Raw genomic sequence first — 17,915 nt, forward strand, 5'->3', positions numbered from 1 at the left:
CTGCCTGTTTTACTATCTTCACTTTAAACAGACTCCTGCATTATAAAGCTGCTTGAAGTGAGATGTATTTCTGTTCACCTTGATTTTGATATATATAATTTATTATTATTTTTTTTAAGTTTTCATCTGTGCCTGTTGCCATAGGAATTTGTGTGTTCATACGGAGTGGGAGTTGGCTGCTGTAGAAACTGTTGGACAACCAGAGCATTAACTGTAGAAAGTAGTGATCCTGATCTAGGAGATCAGGAATTAAGCTCTTTAAGCTTGTGTGTTCAGGTAGCTTTGCATAGTAAACTGTTTTTCACTTGCATCAAACCAGGTTTAAGATCTGTTTAGTTGTTTTGCTTTTTTTTTTTTTCTCCATAACATAAGCAGTCCTGTTTCTGTTAACATCTGAAGGACCTGAGCACTGGATCTGCCTGGAAGGTGTATCAGAATAAAGAGGCATCTTACAGCTTTCACAAGGACATTCACTCTGACTTAAAATAGCTCTGTTAAAATTGGGACAGGACATCAGGTAGGCCATGTGGCATGGCAGAACCATATGTTTTGAATCTGAAAGCTGGTACTAATCACTGACTACTTGCAAACCCAATTATTTTCTCCCTGTATCTCTTACAAATTAACTTACAAAGCAAGAAAGAGGATCACAGCTCTCTTTCGCAAGGACAAGGCTGAAAGAAGATTGTTTAAAGGGTGACTAGCACTTTCCCAGCTTCTTGTAAGCTGTTCTGCAAGAGAGCTGGAAAAACTGTGCAGAAGCACCAATTGAACTAGAGCACAGGGAAGAGATTACTGCTCTCCATGAGGAGATGCATAAGGTACAAAGCTGTTCCTCTTCACGTTGCCTTCAAACCCCAGCTCCCTACAGTAATGCTTAGGAGTAAGAGAGGGAGAAGAGCTCTTGTAAGACTGTAATAAACTCTCCTATGTTCTGTGATCTGTTTGTTATCTGCATCTTCTGCCTACTCTTCCTGTACCTTTCCAGAAATACTTGCAATACTTGGTGGTAGAAATTTGTTAGTGATCCCATGGATTTTTCTTAACTAAATGGTGCTGTGCAGGAAAAAGATTCCGGCTCTGCCTTATTCTCCTACACTTGTACGAAGTCTCCTGCCACTAGTTTCTAAAATACTTCCTCTGGAATACACGGCTTTGCAAGCAGATGCTTTCAAGTTCCTCCCCTGTACTCAAGGGCTGGATGGAGATGTTAAGACAATAAAAGGAAGGTGACAGAATGTCATGGTCCGCTGTTGTTGCTGTCCCCACACACAAACGTTCTCCCGTAAGGGTAGTAATGTAACTTCTGCAGTGTTTAAGATTTAAGCCTTTTTGTAGCACATGTTTATTGTGTTTATTCGAAGAACATTTCAAAACTTTGCACGACATGGATTACACTATCGAAACAGAACTTAATACAGCTAACCAGCAAAGCATGCAAACACTACTAGGCTCTATTAGAAATTGCACTTATACCCCAGGAGTTAGTTGAATGTTCTCAGTCTATGCATTTCTTTATTTGCTCCAACTCAGTAGTTTTTCCAGAAGTTAAGTTTTGTGTACTTAACGTGGCGTTAAGACTATGGACATCTCTCACTAAAGCAATCAGACAATCAAAACCAGGGAGGAGAACAGTATTCAGTAAGCCAACGCTGGAAAAAATTGAAAGTATGAATCAGAATACTATCACATTCTAGAACTTGCACAATAAAATACTTTTTTTTTAAAAAAAAAAAAAAAAAAAGGAGAAACCTTGTAATGATTTTAGTGTCCTTTCAAGCACTTCAAAAAAGTTGTTCATCTGAATTTCACCTCCATATATCCTCAAGAATGCGTAAAATGATTTAAGAATCTTGTCTTTCACTGTGATACTGCTCTTCTTGCAGGCACTCTGCTGAAGCTAGTGGGATTTCCTGATTTAGATCCAAGACAGATCAATCCCATCTTCTGAGATATATTCGCAGCAGAGCGTGCTTCTGCGTAATCTTTAATAGGCACTTTCCTTTGAGACCCTTTGCCTTTCATAAGACAGTAGAAAAGGGCCAGTTACAAATACTTAAGTGGCAATACTGTAGTATTGGTGGTTGAAGGCATTGCAGACACAAAAGTAATTCATCCCCTAGCACAGAGGCTGATTCAGTACAGGGGAAGGATTACTTTGGCAAGACAAATATTTTTCAAATTACGAGGCTCCATAAAAGTAGATATTGTTATTTCAGCAAGGTGTGGTCTTTTATGTAGTATTTACAATTGCTTGCACTTTGATAATACCAAGTATCCTCTTGCAGTTTTCAGTCTTATTTCACAGCAGAGGAGTAACAGAGCAGGGATGTGTGTTCACAGGTTTGTAGCGCTCCCACTGTGCGTGTTTTTTTTGTTTTGTTTTGTTTTCCCCACTATCTTACTCCATTCAGGATTCTTCTAAAAGATCAACTAAACCCATGTAAATGATGTGAAAGTGGCAGTTCATACAATCACTGGCTGTGCAGGTGAGTTTCAGTTAAATTTTCCTTTTTAAGGTTTATTTAGGTATATGAAGTTTTAAAGTAAAATCCTTTTAGAAAAAAACTCAATACGCACGTGTCTTTCAAGAAGATCAGAATAATAATTTTCTCTAAACTGGTTTAGTGCAAACTTCTTCATATACATTTACCAAGGCACTTTGATCACGTCCCTTGCTAGTCTATCATCATAAAAGTAGCAATTATGATAAAATATTTCCCTCTAATAAAACAGGCCATCAAACTTGTAATGCTTCTTGTTTATGGTGATGTTCCAACAGTCACATCTTGGAGGGTGTGCAGTTCAAATATTAAATTAATTCCTGTTGCAGAAATAGCACTAGAATTCTTCATTACCATACAGTTTTACTAAATAAAAATAAAAGGAGCCTGGATTCTGGCAGATTGATTGGACACAATGCTTACAAAAGTTCCTATGCTAAAATTGTATGTTAATGTTTTTTATATAACCTTTTACTGTCTTAAGGCCATCAGCTGAACATGAGCACACCATGACAAGCTCCATGTCTTTCACAGAATAGAGCTGGCACAAATCCGAGTAACACTGCAGTAAAAAGGAATTCCAGAAAAGGTGCTGTACTGTTACTGCAGGAACAGTGGCTGCTGAAGTGGACAAACATCTAAAGTGCCTGCACATTCTCAGCTTTCTTCCTCTTTTCAGGTGTTTCTGCCTCTTTAAAGCAGAATGATGTGCAGAAGGGATATTCTGCAGCTGATTTTTCTTTGGCTCTAACAGATCTGATTTCTGTGGGCCAAAATCAGAAGTGTATTCTCGAGTTGCTGATCAGAAATACTTCTGTTTATCCACAACTTAGGCATAACGTTTTATGCATAAATGTGGTTTCTGAAGGCAAGGTATAAAACCACCTTAGATGTAACGTGTGCCCTGAAGGTGAACAGGCATGTGGCTCTCTGACTAGTAAACAGAACGTCAGCATCTCTTTCTTTTCCTCAGCTCCAAAGAAAGGTACAACAAAGCAACTGTTCTGCTAAAATGCATAGGCAACCCCTTTTCCTCTCCACAAATGTTGAAGTACCTAAAGCCAAACTTAGCAAAACCTGTGTAAGAAAGAAGATCTGTATGACTAGGACCATAACAGCAAGCTTAAACAAAAAGCCCAGAACAAAGCAAACAAAAAAACTACCTTAGCTTGTAGTGGGTGATCTACTCTTGTTAGCTGGGTCAGTGCAACAGAAAGGAGATCTCAGCATCTTAAAACATGGGGAAGGGAATGTTCCCAGGCCTCCAAAGCACGTAATGAGCAGGTGTCTGTGGCTAATAAAGTGCACTCTTAACAAGACTGGGTCTGCTCTGACTTGAGAACTTCTTTCTCCCCTTGCCGAAATTCAGTGGTGATGTTTTGCTGGAGTATACGAAAACTCTTCAGACAAGTTTCAAAGATGCTGCACTCCCCAGAAGACTAAACCGGAAAAAGGCTTGGTCTTACAGTAGTTCCATCACAGAACAAACATTCCCTGCTTTTCCTGGAGAAGAACTCCCTTCCTCACCAAACGGATTTAGATACTGGTAAGGACTGTGCTTTCTGTATTCTCTTACAGTACGTTCCATAAAAAGATCCTATTTCAGTCCTCTTTGAGGACAGGAAGGTGCACTTTGCATTGATGGGAGAGGACAGGTCAGCTCCACTTTGGTTTTAGACAGTGCTGCCTCTCACTGCACAGTCTAATATCTGCGGATGGCAATTCTGTAAGGTCTTGCTGAAAACAAATGGTAGATGCCCTCCTGGGTTCCAGTCAGGGCAAGCTGTCCCCTCAATCATTTTCTGAGGAACTGGGAACTTCAGTGCATGAGGGACAGCTCCTTTAGCTGGGGACTTTGTATCGTATTTGCCTCTTACAGTTTGGATTTGGGAGTGGATTGGAGCAAGATCCTCATGTCTAGCAGTGCTTTCTCGAGATAATGTGCCATACGAGCTGCATTTGTTTCAGCACAGCTGTTGAATGCTGAAATTGCAAAGTTGATGTGTTCATCCATCGGGTTGTAACAGACTCCGTAGCCATCTGGAACCACGGGACCAAAACACATCACGCAGTCTGTCTTTGCTGGGACCTGTAGAGACAATGTAATTAAGCTTCTAACTAGCCAGACAGAAACACAGCTATCAAATGCCAACAACTGTGTCAACAGCAGAAGAAACTGCCATCTCATGAGCGTGCTCTACAGAGGGCCTTTTTGGTCAGATGCACCTACCAGCACGCACATACTGTGTTCTGCCATTTTGCAGTGCTTCTGCAAAGGAGAATTCTCCCCAATAGGAGCTTGTAGTAAATCTTGAGTAGAACTTCCTCAGTAAAAACCACAGCGTGGCAGATAAACAAAGCTATTTTGGCATCTAGCTCTAATTGATACCATTGCGTGTAGACACCAAGCACTGCAGGTGATCTTGGCGTTGGTCATGCTGGTGTTTTTACAGGGTTGAGGGGAACAGTGGCAGCAATAAGATCAGAGCTGCAGCTTGATGGGATCGGTAGCAGGCTTAAACTTCTATGCTCAAGTGGAGATTAGTTTCTAATAGAAAGGGATGAGGGAGAAATGTGGAGAAGAAAGACAATGAAGAGTGCGCTTCCATCGCTGCTCAAATGAGGCCTACCTGGCTGGTTGAGAGATTGAAATGCATTGCAACAGCATATGCTGTGTCCATGAACAGCTCAGGCATGCTCACCAGGTCTTCAATAGCTTGAAGCTTCAAACCTAAGAGGTGGCGGTCTATTGCGTTCCCCCTTATTGCCTGTATAGAAGGAAGAGTAGGTGAGAGCTTGTCTAGCATCAAAGTGAGCAATGCTATCAACTTTGGGGGAACGGGGGAAACATTTCTAAATATCTGTCAAGTCTACAGCTGGGTATTGCCTTTAGGAGCAACAGCCAGTCTTGTTTCAAACGCCTGACAGTGAAACACCCCAGCGGAACCAACCTTACAGTTCCTGCCTATGTGCTTGTGGTTTAAGGGGGCTTCATGCAGCTGTCACATTTATTAGCTATAATGACAGTGAAATCCGAAGCTATTTTGATAGTTGATTTTTCTTCCTGTCACAAGGGGCACTTGCACTGCTAGCTAGAGAGAAGGCGTTCAGGCAGTGCCCTAGAGCCCTGTCAGATCAGAGTTAGCTCTGTGCAACAGCACTAGTGGCCGCGTTGCTGTGCCGTAGAGATAATGCTCTTTAGGTCTCATCTTTAACCAGAACCCTCATTTACTGGTTAAAACCCCATAGTTGCAGAGATCACTTACCATATCCGTGTACTCCCTGTGGGCCTGGGTAGCTCTCCTCAGCAAGTCTGCTTTCTCCTGGTCCTGAGGAGAACACACAGAGCTGGCTGTAAGTTTTTGCCCAGAATGGGTAACCTCATTTTGGCTGTTCCTGTTGGATGGAGGCATTTCTGCCTTGTGTATCTAAGTTAAACTAATGTTAACCTTTAAATTATTTTGTTTGGCTGTGTTACATCGCTCTGAATGGAGTTCTCCATCCATCAGCAGTAGAACTTAATGTGAGTGGCTAAGGAGACTTCTAGAAGGGAGGGACTTCTTTTCGGTAGGATTAGATAACTTCAGATGTATTGAAAGCTAGGGAAACAACACGTGACAGGACAGCCAAATGAAACCCAAGGTGTGCAATTACATTCTCCAAACTGTGTTTCAGCTTAACCTTCCTATCGGGTGCAGTTCTGCTTAGCTGAAACCAGTTGACAGAGTTAGCCCAATGAGTGGCTTTCCTTATTTTCTGCAGTGGAGTCCTCTCGCTCCACTTCTTTGAGATCCTCACCGATTTGTCGGGGTCGTCCATGGATTGCACAAACTTCAGAGAGTCGACAGAAGTGGAGCGGATGGTGTCTGTGCGGCCCAGACGGAACATCCTTAGCGATGCACTCTCGTATGTGGCACAGGCGTGGCCATACATCCTGGCAGAGAGAGAAGAAAGAGAATTACAGAACAGTTTGGGCTGGAAGGGACCTTAAAGATCATCTTAATTCCAATCCCCCTGCCCTGGGCAGGGACGCCTTCCACTAGACCAGGTCAGCCTGCTAGAGACTTGTTTGTGACACCTTTATCAAGCTCATATATTTGAGTCTGAAGGTGAAGAGGTTGAAAAGCTTTCTGTTAGTGGGCTTACCTGTAGTATGCTAGCTGCAAGGCCAGCTGGATGAAAGCATCAGGACTTATCTTTTCTGACTTGGGGAAGGTTTTCCCAAACTGATGAAAGACCATGACCTTGACATCCAGGTCTTCGACCATTCTGCAAGGAAAGAAAGAGGAAGTGTTCCTTCACCTGTGGCTTGTTTTTGTAACGTAAAGGTATGACTTGGCTTTCATGAGGCTGAGAGAGAACAGTACTTGGACCTGATGTACACAGGGACCCACAGCTCCATCATACAGAGAGCCATTTAAACAGCATCATGGAGATGAGCTTTTTTTGGCCGCTGCTAAAAATCTGCACTGAGTTGATGGGCTTATGTCTTTGTATGTATCTAGTAACCCTAGCTGTATTCCCTAAAGCCTTGCTCTTTCTCAGTAAAGTGGGATGGATAAGCAAGTGCCTCTCTTCAGCACCTTTGAGTTTCCTCTTGGCAGGTGGCTTTAGCGTGCTTTTCAGCTAGGTTCGATGCTGCTGACCCAAGAAGTTACTTGGAAAAACCCCTGGTTGCAGCAGGGGAAGGCTGACATGTTTCAAACGAGGGTGTGAGTTACTCTGAGTCACCGGAGTGCAGACTTCTGAGTGCTTTATACGTACATGTTGAGGTTCTGCTTTGCCTTCTCTATGTCATTCTTGATTTCTGGAGTGATGTTAAACCGCAGCTTCCTGGGCATTGGCAGAGGAATCATCGGTGATCTCACCAGTTCAGGTTTCTTCCTGCTCAGAGAAATGATTACATTTAACCAGTCTTTTGATGCGAAGTTCAGCTAAGCACAGTAGAACCTGTGCAGAAATCCAGAAGAAATCAGCCCTGGCACTTCGTGACACTTGTCACATGCTGAAATATACTTCACAGCGACATTGCAATGTTTTCTGAAGGGCAAGAGCAAAGTCTCTTCTGTGTCTTCTGCCCAAAAGGAACAACTCTCTCAGGCAGAATTGCTGCTAACTCTGAACCATAGAGTTCCCTAAGAATGGAAGCAGCGTGAGGTTGGACACTCAATTCTCATCGTAAATGCAAGAACTACTCTAACTGCATAGCATAGCATTACCCTTCTTCTAGAACAAATTCTTGGTGAGCAAGGAAGAGGCATGTTCTTGGGGAAGCAGGTGGCTTAAAACCCATTTCCAAAGCTGAGGAAAAGCAGTGAAGGCAGGACTCACGTGTACTCCACGATGTGATCCAGAAGAGCAACGATGGGTGGGCCTTCTGAGGGAGCGTGCTCGTATACGAGACCACAGGAGCCGTCTTCAGCAATGATGAACTGTGAGAGAGAACAAAGGAGAGTGCTGAGGATGGACAGCCAGTACGTGAAGCAGGAGCTACCCGGAGAGAGCTCTGAGTATCTCACTGCTCCATGCCAGAATGGACAACTCTCCTTTTCCTGCATGTTTGAAAGGTAACACAAAGGTCTCGTTTAGCATTAGAAGTCTTTGAGCAGGTCTAGAAGGATCTGAGAGCACTGTTACAGTTTTACGAAGTTAACTGGATAAAAGAGTGTGCCTGATAGCTTTACTGGTGTGCTCAGTGTCCTGGCACTACAGCGTGGTTCAATGGATTTGATTTATTTAGATGCAGACGTAATACAGGAATAATATCACCGTGTGCTGACTTAGCCTCACTTTTCAATTAGCTGAAACATCTAAGCTCTATCCCATCGATGAAGAGTGCCAAATAGGAATAAAATAACCGAAAACACAAAGAGTTCAGCAGAGATGAGAATCTTTTAAAGCACCACTGCGACAATCTGTGAGCCAAGACAAATCAACTAAAAGAAGCTTGAGTAACAGCTGCTCTTGAAGGCTCTCGACAAGACTGAATGGAGAAGAGAACAGAGGGATGCTGTGGGATGGCAGCTGATGCTTGGAAGAAAAAAACAACGAAAGAGAACACCACCACAACCAAAAAAAAATAAAATAAACTCCGCAACCCTGGGCAGCTTCTGCTGAAACAGGAAAAGTGACAAGCCTAGGGAAAATACAAGAAACAGACCTCCCTATGTTTGGGCTGCCTCCAAGCAGATGAGGCATTGTTCACCGCAGGCAGAAAATTGATTTACAAGGAACACAAAGAATAGCTACACTGAGTAAGCGTGGGCAGAGGCAGCGAAAGGAATGAGAAGTCCCTGAAGCAGGAACGAGTGTTTGTGGTGACAGCAAGGGAAACCAAAGGATTGCACGCTGCCAGCTTCCCTACCTTGTCTCTCCTATTTTTGCACTCTGGCATTAGAGAAACTTTCCTGCAAAAGTTTCTGGATCTTTTTGGGCCCTTATAATCTCAGGAAAAAAATCACCTCTGTCAGACCCACGTCTTCAAAATCTTCAGAGCATCAGCACTTACTTGAAGGGTTTTGTCGAACCATCGGTTCCCGCTGTTCCAGCGGCTGCCTCCCCCGTGCAGCATCTGAGCGGCCACGCGGCTCTTGTAGATGTCCTCGGACACCCGCGGCATTGGGGCATCAAGGCAGACAGTGCAGATGCTCTTCTCAATTGTACGCACGGATTCCTTGTTGGTCTTATCTGGGAGAGAAGAGGAACAGCAAGTAAGAAGGGGGAGCTGAAATATTTGCATTTTAACTGGACAGAGATTGGAATTTGAAAGAGGAAGTCTGAAGGACGCAGCGTTGGATCCCCATTGGGCTGTAATGCAGTATTTGTCATTGTGGGGTTAATGACTTCTTAAAGTTATAGGCAGTTGTGTTGCTACAGGTGCAAGCACGCTGCATTCAGCCTCGTATGTTCATGGTTCTTGCATCTCACCCATTTGCGAGGCAACAAACTTGAGGATTTCAGGTTTAACGCACCAAACTTCAGACTTCAGGTGCATACCTTCTAAAACAGATACAGCAACACTTTGCAATGAAATTACATTTCTTCTTTGGGGGTGGAAAATTCACATATCTGCCCAGACCAAGCTTCAAAAGCTTCCCGAAGGAAAGAACTGAGCAGAGCACAGCGGTGAAGCTGGCATTCAAACATCTGTGGTGTGTGGGAGCTCTTGCACACCGGGGGCTGCACAGACCTTTCAGAAGGTTGTTGTAAGCTTTTGCCCAGCTGTTTCGGTGGTTGGTGGTGAGGATCCCGATGGGCTCTTTGTTTGTTTGGAGGGAGGTGTTCCAGATCTTCTCCAGCTGAATAAAGAGCTGGTCGGTGGTAAGGGGACTTCCGTCACTGTTGTAAACGTCCAGCTCGAAAAACTGAAGAAAAGGACAGACAAAGATATAATAAATGAAAGAAATCTACCTGCAGGAACAGGGAGCAGCAGCTCTGAGGAGGTAAGAGCTGACCTAAGAATGCAGCTTGTAAGCAGACGTTTGAAGGATGTTCAGAATTGAGAGACTCGAGTCCAAATCCCCTTGCAGGTCATAAATACAGCCCAGGTTTTCAGAAGCTCAGAAACCACGGTAATGAGGGCCAAAACACCTGAGGAATTCCCAGTTCCCAGACTCGCCCACCCTGGTAAAATTTGTTACCAATTTCCAATCTGAGGCCCAATCTCCTAAATCGGGACTGAGAGATGGGAATTGCAGGGACAAGAAAAAAAGAAGAGAGCTTTTTTTTTTCTGCCTCATCCCTTGCTCACACGGGGCAATCCCAGCTGTTGTCCAGCTAAGGCCAAAGAGGATAAAGAAGTTAGAATGCATCCCTGGTGAGGCAAACCCTGAGGGCAGAGACTTTGTTTGCTTTCCTCAGCAAGCTGTGCTGCTCGAGAGGGACACGTGCATTCAAACAAACCCTGAAAGCCCAAGAGCTGCCGTACCTGGAAGTTGTGAACCACCGTGATGTGCCTGGACTGCTTCTTGCCTTTGGCGTAGTTGACAATGGAGTCCCGCTTGGGCCCGGGAATGCGGCAGGATGAGAGGATCTGGTAGTACTGGTTCATGCAGAGGGGCTTCCCACCCATGTACTCCACTGGGAGGGTCTCACTGGAGGCACAGCAAGGTAAGGAATGACGGGGAGAGAAAACAGCAGTGAGAAGGCCTGCGCTCCCCCACAAACCAGGCCCAGGATCAGCCCTGCAGCCGCTCTATCTCCCTCCAGTAAGACCTAAATAGGGGTGCTGGTGGCACAAAAGGGCCATCCTTCCCCGTTCCTACTAACTTTTTAACAGGAACCACAGAAAGTGTCTGTTTGCTGGCCTTTTGTGAAGGGGAAAAACACCGTCCCCCTCTACAGCACCAGAGAAATAGATCTGCAGGCCTCCCACATGGCTTAGCACACACCGTGCTGCCTGCAGAGAAGAATCCAGGGCATGTTTTGCTGGGAGATGTCTGCTTTCCAGTAAAATGGCACAAAACAGGTTTTCAGCTATAATCTAGGGTGGTGGGTGCCCGATCTGCTATGACTTTGTGAACCCGCCTGGGCCTCAGTCATCCTCCAACTGCCCTGCCCGCGGTTGGCCCCGAGCCCTGTCTGAATTTGGCTGTAAAGGTGTGGTGTTGGCAGCGTGTTAGCAGATGCTATTTCGGGAACATAAATCATGTACGTGTGCTGGAGATTTGTTGGTGCTCCGAAGAGAGGGGGCAGGGAGGAACGAGTCTCTCCAAAGCCAGCTGGAAGATGAGGAACGCCAGAAACCCAAAAGGAGAGAGAGAAATTCTTGCTGCCTGAGCTATGACTTGTTCTGTGGGCAAACTCAAGTATGCAACTCCACAAGACTGTCAGGCTCGATCCCTCCAAGCGTGCATGCGTGCCAGTAAGAGTGTTAAGGTAAACAAAGATCATGAAGAAAGGAAAGAAAAGTTGCTCTTCTCTAGCAGTGGTGACCTTGGCAGTAAGCAGCAATGTTGATTACAATAGCTCTTTTCAAATATGTGCTGTTTTCTTTCAGCTTTCTCTTTAAAAAGGAGATTAATTGACTAGACTCAGCCTCTCTGTGACAGCGAGGAATGTGCAAGAAGTCAGGAAGGTTGCTAACTCACTTGTCAATCATGGTCTTGAAGTCCAGGATGCCCTCGATCAGCTTGGCAGCAAACCTGGCAAAATAACAAATGCAACAAGTTGAGATTCAAACACGGAGTAGCTGGGGCTGGGGGGTTAGCTGATGAGGAGCAGCAGAGCTTCTCTCTGCTCTGTAGGAAATTCAGCTTTTCTGCCAAGCCCTTGTTGTGTCCAGCTCTGCTTCACTGATGCAGCCACTGTGGGGTTTTAGTTTGAGATTGCTGCATAGTCCAACCATGTGGCACTTCTTTTTATGTGACTACATTGTCAGGGAATTCTGGACGACTTTAAAGAAAGGGCATAGTCTGGAGGCATAACTGGCCCTCTCACAGACGCATTTTCTACGATGTTTTTTGATTTTTGTCGCTCTGTAGTTCAGAGTCGTGGCAGTGCTGAGAAAAGGGGACTTGTGCCTCTCCCTGGCTGGGAGCCAGCTGTGAGTTTCAAGTTCAGCCCCAGCACTATCTCTGGATCCAAGACTCATCGCTGCCGATTTAGTTCCTGCCCGCTGCGCGTTTCTGCTGCTGATGCAACCCTAAGAGCATTCCTCTGGCACCCAAGGGGCTGTACCAAATGCAGGTATGCTGCACGCCGGCGCTTCGGCGCTGTGTTTACCAGGATCAACATAAACACTGCAAATGTCAGCTCCCAGCAGGGAGGGAGGCTGCGACGAGCCACATCAAACTGCTTAGCCTGGGAGCGACAGATGGGCCCGCTCCAGCCTGGGAGCTGCCACCCAAGCACGGGAGGAAGGAGGCCAGAGGTCACTGTGACAAGAGGTTGCACTCAGCTGAGCTTCAAAGGCTTCCACGTGGTAGGAGCATTTGGCGTTTGCAGGCAGTGTCACAGCTTTGCTCAGCCTCTCCATCCCTCGTAAAGATGAAAGGCAGGCAGGCCGAGAAGCTCGGGGCTGTTAAACAAATAAAGCACATCTCTACAAAAGTAGTTTTCAATGAAAAATTACTTGGAGTTACTTCAGGAAGATACTGAGAAGAAAATGAAGAAGTAAAACTGCTTGGAAACAGAAGTGGGACAGCCTCTGTTCTGTTCCAGAGAGCAAAGAGCCTGGGAGCAGAGTTAGGGCTTCAGTGGGAGACGGGGGAAAGGTTTGTTAGGTGACTTAGTGTCAGCCAGCAGTGTTGCCTGACTGAGGATCGAAGAATACTTTCTAACCTTGCCTTCTGATACCTGAAGCTCTAGCCTCAAGCCATGCTGTCGAGCTTCTTTATGCAGTCACAAACTGTGCAAACACTTTTGAACTGTATTTGACGTGGGAGCCCACCTTATCACACAGCTGCTCCATTCTGCTGCTTGGAGCACCCGTAGAACTCCAAATCCTACCTCCTATGTAGATAACGTGAGTGAATATGAGCAAGAGTTTTCAAAGATATTTGTGTAATCTTGCACTGAGCTTGCAAGGCTCCCCCTCTGCACCCCTGGTGAGGTGTGTTGAGGTGTGTGGAAGGCAGGGGAGGGTTTGTTCTCAGCCTCGCTGCTCCCCTGGCTGCTGCTTCTGGTCTGCGGGGAGCCGTGGGGATGTGTAACGGTGGGAAAGGTATTGCTGTGTAAAGGTCAGTGCAGAAGGCAATCGCAGATGGAGTTTGAAACACACACGTGGAGGTGGTTAAAAATTAAAGGGATCCCACAAGAGAGAGAGGAGAGGACTCAGAGGCTGGTGCAGGAATGAGGGAATTGGCTGCGTGTGTGGGCAGCAGCGGGCTGGGGCTGGCTGCAGGACGCTGCTGGCTGGCAGACAGGAGCCAGACAAAAAGCAGGGTTTGATTGTAAGAGAGCTGGGGATGGAGAGGGGCTGGAGACTGTTAATTTTCCAAACCATAAATCCACAGGTGAAATGACAAAATAGGGGACAGTGCCCTGCAGGAACAGTCTGAATGACAGCAGCCTCCCCCATCCCTGAGAACTAGCACGTTCCAGAGATGTTTTTTGGTCTCCCTCACACACCTGGGCAGGTTTTTGTGCCTCCTTCAGCTGCACACACAACCTGAGCGCCTTCTCAGCTTTGGTGTGTCAGGTGTATCCTCACAGTGCCCCCTGTGAGGAGGTGTTGGCCATCATGTAGTGACAATTTGTGCTACAGCAAAGACCAAAACTTAGGTGTCGAGTCTCAGCTCAGTGCCTGAGCCACCGGCCTCTCTTCTTAGTGAGATATTCAGCCTGGTGCAACCAGGATTTTCCTTACAGCCTTCCTTATCCGTACAGCACAGCACGGACAGGCTATCAAATTAGGTGATCGTGTGCTCATTAATCCCTTTCCCAGTCAGCCCAAACACCCTCCTCCCTGCCCGGTGGAGGTAGCTCATCCCATCTGAAGCCCTGGGGAAGGCAGAAAAGGGACTCTACCTGAGCTGCCCTTGTCGATCCAGGAAATCCTGCTTAGGTAAGACCACGCCGGGGCTGGAGTGCACCACGACTGGCAGGCGGTACTCCAGGTAAGCCGTCTTCAGCCACCAGTCAGAGAGCTGGGATGGAGAAAGGCAAACATGCAGGCGCAGCGTCTGGTTGTCCCAAGCCCAGGTAAATGCTCTCAGCACGCTGCCCCCAGCTCTGCCCCACACTTGGCAGGCAGCGTTTGGGGTTTGTGCTTTGCTTATGGTATGGTAGAGGGGGATTGAGCAGAGAATTCCCTTCAACTTCTTAGGGCAGCTGCGTGATGCTAACAGGTGAAGGGATTTAGTGACCGCAAACGAGGCCAGGGACTCCCTGTTTTGTAATCTCTGCTCACCCAGATCCTGGTGAACTTGCACAGCTCAGGGAGGCCAGCAGCAGGCTGCTGATGAAGATGATGCAATAAAAACACAGATCCCAGGGGCTGCAGCCAGCACGTGGGAGAGTTGTGCAGCACACCGCCTCCATCCCTCCCTCCTTAATCAGAGCCCAGGGGCCAAAGTCCCGACCTACCCAGTTCTCTGTTTTCTTGGCTCTCCTCTCCAGGCCTTTCTGCAGCCTCTCCCCGACGCCTCCCGGCTTGCGGAACTCGGCCACCAGCTCCTGCGTGTGGTTCAGCTCCTCCTCGCTGATGATGGGCTGCAGCATCTGCAGGTAGCGGTCCAGCGTCTGCTGCAGCGGCGGCACGGGGAGGTGGGGCAGCGCTTCTTGATGAAGCAGGAACCTGCCCGGGATCTTGCCTAAAGCCGTCGGCTTCAGCAGGCCGTAAGGCCTGGCCTGTAAAGCACAGAGCAAATGTCGAGACAAAAGCTCCCCCCCGATGTCCGTGAGGTAGCAAAAAACATGGATCTGGGAGTCTCCATCCCTAATCGAAGGTCTCAGCATGGGAGCAGAGCGCACGAAGCGCCACTGCAGGGTTCAGGGCTGCTGGCTGCATGCTCTAGATGGTTGTAGGATCTCCCAAGGATCTCTGCTTGAACTCCCGAGATCCTGATTCTCGTCTCATTAGAGGAAACACTATCGGGATAATGAAACATCTCCCGCTGTCTCAGCTGCGTTTGACAACGTCAAACCCTTCCATCCCATGCTAAGCGGGAACAAGGTAAATCGTGGAAGAAATTTCCTCTTAGCCAGAAACTGTTTCATTGCTTCTTAGGATGCACAACAGCATGGTAAGATGCCCTCGTGCCAAATCAAACAGCCCTTTATGCTTTGAGGAGGCAGAATGTAGTCAAGGCGAGTCAAAGCTGAGGCACGATCAGCTCCCCCCGCCCCAGCTTTGGCCAGGGATGGTTTTATCACCAGCGAGGGTCGGGGAGGACTGGCTGGGATGTGCTGGTGAACCTCCCAGTTCGTGGAGGACGCTGCTTATTAGAACCTCTATCCGCTGGTGCCGTTATGGAACTGGCCAAATTGTAGGAGTATTTGGAGAGGGCTCAGAGTGAGCTGTTTGGGAAATCGTGGCTGATGCCACCAGGCTGCACAGATCGCACAGGGAGCGAAAGCCCTGCACCAGATGCTCTTCTACAGGGCCGTGACTTGGCCTGAGGATGCACAGCCAGGGAGAACGCGCCCTTTGCTTTCCCAAGCAGTAAGAAAAGAGGTGGCTGCCGGCCCCCACCGCCCAGGAGGTAAGCAGAGAGAAGAAGAAAGCTGAATCTGCGAGGTGCCAGAGCCTGCCGGGCAGGGCTGAGCCCGCAGAGGGAACTGTGCTCCTCATAGGGCCTGCTAAGAACTACGGGGTCAAGATTTGGGGAAAGAATGTTAAGAACCAGAGAAAGGGGAATTACTGAAGCGTGAAAGGAGAGGGGCTGGGAAGAAACGAAGGGGGTTAATCACGGCAGCGTGGGCATACCGTACCTTCTCTGCTTGCTTCTGCTTCCTATCCATGGCTGGGAGGACAGAAATGATCGTAAAGCTCTCCCTCGGCCTGTCTTGGTTTCCTCTTCCCCCTGACAATGTGCTGCCCGGGCAGGGCGTCACCTCATTAGCAAATTGCCACATGACTGCTGTGATCAGAGGACTAAAGGCCAGAGGCAGGCCTGGGAGAGCCGGGGCTAATCCGGGGGTGATCGGACCGTCCGATTGCAGCCAGCGCCGCGAAGGCAGCTCTCCGGGAAGCCCTCCCTCTGCTCCTGACCATCAGCCCCACGCTCCCTGTTGGGTGCCTGCTGATTTCTCTTCGATCGATAGTCCTGGGCCCCCAGCCATGGCAGAAGGCAGGGTGCTGGGCATGCTTCGCCCTCAGCACGCAGGAGGGGTGAAGGGCTTCTCGCTTAGAGGCTGCCTGCAGTCAAACGGCAGCGGCCAGGGGGAGGGAAAGCAGAAGATTTCTGTCCAGGAGGGATCCCAAATTCTGTCCTGGAAGCAGGCGGCACCAGGGGGTGTCACTGCATGGGAAGGACTTCTGTGGGGGACAGGGGATTTGGTGCTTTGCTCAGGTAAAGGTGGCTGAGGGTGTCAGAGAACGTTTCTCCAGCAGGAACGGGTCAGTGACTGCCTCAGTAGGGGAATTAGTGGGAGACAGGAGCAGGTTCGCTGGGGGCTAAAGGTGGTGTCCTACTGCCCTCGCCCCCACACACATCTGATCGTTATTGCAAGGCTGTGGGGGGGGAGCTCTTGGGCCATCAACCCTTAAAAAAACAAAAGTGAAAAGCTGTCTCCGAAGCAGGGCACCAACAGAACTGAGCTGTCGCCAGGGCTGTTACCCCATCTCTGGGTCTGCCTGAGCAGCTGCGGGGCACACAAGCAGGCTTTAACGTAGCGAAGATGAAGGTTGATGATCCCAAGCACAGAGCTTCAGCTTTCCCCGGGGGTAACCAGCAGAATCCCAAACCAAGCCGAGAACACACGCCAAAAGCACGGGGAGGGGGATTTGCATCTTTCCTCTTTTACGCCCTTTGCTTCGAGGTCAAACCACTCGGCAGGAGCAGCAGAGCTGAGCAGAGGAGGCGGCAGGGACAGCGCAGAGCCCCGATTTTTTCCTCACGAGTGCCAAGGAAAGCGGACACCAGCTGGGTGCGGGGTGTATGGCCGTGCCCAGCCCCGTTCCTTGGGCTGCTGCCCTGTCCCACAGCCTGCCAAGGGGCTGGGGAACCCACCTGGGGCTGTGTCGGGTTGCAGCAGGGTTTGTGGTGGCAGGGGGGTTGTCTTTTTCCTTGGAAGGAGCCAGCGGAGCCCTGTCGCACCCCGACGAGGTGGTTTGGGGCGCGAAGCCGTCCCGTAGTGGTCCCCACCGCCTCCCTATGGGGTCTGTGGGGTCTGGGGGGGGGTTCGTGGCCAGCTCTGCCCTATTGGGGGCTGCCTCCCCCTCAGCAGGGACATGGGGACGGGGGGGTGTTGGGGTCCCTGGGGGGGCTCCCGGTGCTGGTGCACACAGCTCTCCCACCCCCTCCCCCAAAATTTTGCCCCCTCACGGTTTTAGGGTTCCCTCAACGCCAACCTCACAGGGCTGAGCCCCCCCCCGACCCCTTCCCTGAGCGCCCCCTGCCCAGCCCCGCTCCACCGCCCCCTCCTTGTCCCCTCCCGGCCCCGCTGCCTCCCTCTCAGCCCCCACTCACCGCCGCCCTGGCCACGAAGGCCAGCATGGCTCCGCCGCCCCCCCGCCCGCCACAAGGACACCGGCGACACCGGGCGCCGCCACCGCCGCCGCCACCACCACAGCCCTGCTCGGCCGCCAAGGGGCGGGGCCGCCCCGCCGCCATCTTGGAGCGGGGCGAAGCCGGCGCGGCCATCTTGCTTAAGGGCGCAGCCCCGCTGCTGAGGGAAGGAGGGGGGTTTTTGAAGGGCGAGACGGCTCCACCGCGGAAGGAGCTGCTCAGGGCTGAGAGAGGAGGCTTTCTGCCCGCTGAGCAGTGCCTCTCCTGCCTCCCAACGCCGCTCGCCCGCTCCCCGCGG

General features: G+C 48.9%; 1 protein-coding gene across 2 annotated transcripts; it reads right to left on the reverse strand.

The window, feature by feature from the left end:
• Positions 1–1,314: 1,314 nt before the first annotated feature.
• On the reverse strand, positions 1,315–17,627 carry CRAT (carnitine O-acetyltransferase). Of its 2 annotated transcripts, XM_032200033.1 has the most exons (15): positions 15,879–15,949; positions 14,532–14,795; positions 13,974–14,092; positions 11,594–11,647; positions 10,432–10,597; positions 9,694–9,868; positions 9,013–9,191; positions 7,836–7,936; positions 7,269–7,388; positions 6,651–6,773; positions 6,303–6,438; positions 5,771–5,833; positions 5,135–5,272; positions 3,668–4,593; positions 1,315–1,652 (listed from the first exon to the last, which is right to left on the reverse strand). In XM_032200033.1, the coding sequence occupies exons 1-14, from the start codon at positions 15,906–15,908 to the stop codon at positions 4,378–4,380; spliced, it is 1,884 nt and encodes a 627-aa protein (XP_032055924.1). In that variant the 5' UTR covers positions 15,909–15,949; the 3' UTR covers positions 1,315–1,652; positions 3,668–4,377. The 2 variants fall into 2 exon arrangements, with proteins under 2 accessions (XP_032055924.1, XP_032055925.1); XM_032200034.1 differs by lacking the exon at positions 15,879–15,949 and adding an exon at positions 17,579–17,627 and having other exon boundaries at positions 1,315–4,593.
• Positions 17,628–17,915: the final 288 nt, after the last annotated feature.

The sequence above is a fragment of the Aythya fuligula genome, chromosome 19, assembly GCF_009819795.1.
Source record: "Aythya fuligula isolate bAytFul2 chromosome 19, bAytFul2.pri, whole genome shotgun sequence".
Taxonomy (NCBI): Eukaryota; Metazoa; Chordata; class Aves; order Anseriformes; family Anatidae; genus Aythya; species Aythya fuligula.

What these genes read in the sequence shown, in the direction of transcription:
- CRAT (XM_032200033.1), bottom strand. Translation starts at nt 15,908, where the DNA reads ATGGATAGGAAGCAGAAGCAAGCAGAGAAG. An exon ending in CCAAGAAAACAGAGAACTGG is followed by an intron (nt 14,093 to 14,531) that starts GTAGGTCGGGAC and finishes TCTCCATCCCAG; the next exon opens with CTCTCTGACTGGTGGCTGAA. An exon ending in TTGCAGCTAGCATACTACAG is followed by an intron (nt 6,439 to 6,650) that starts GTAAGCCCACTA and finishes TCTCTCTGCCAG; the next exon opens with GATGTATGGCCACGCCTGTG.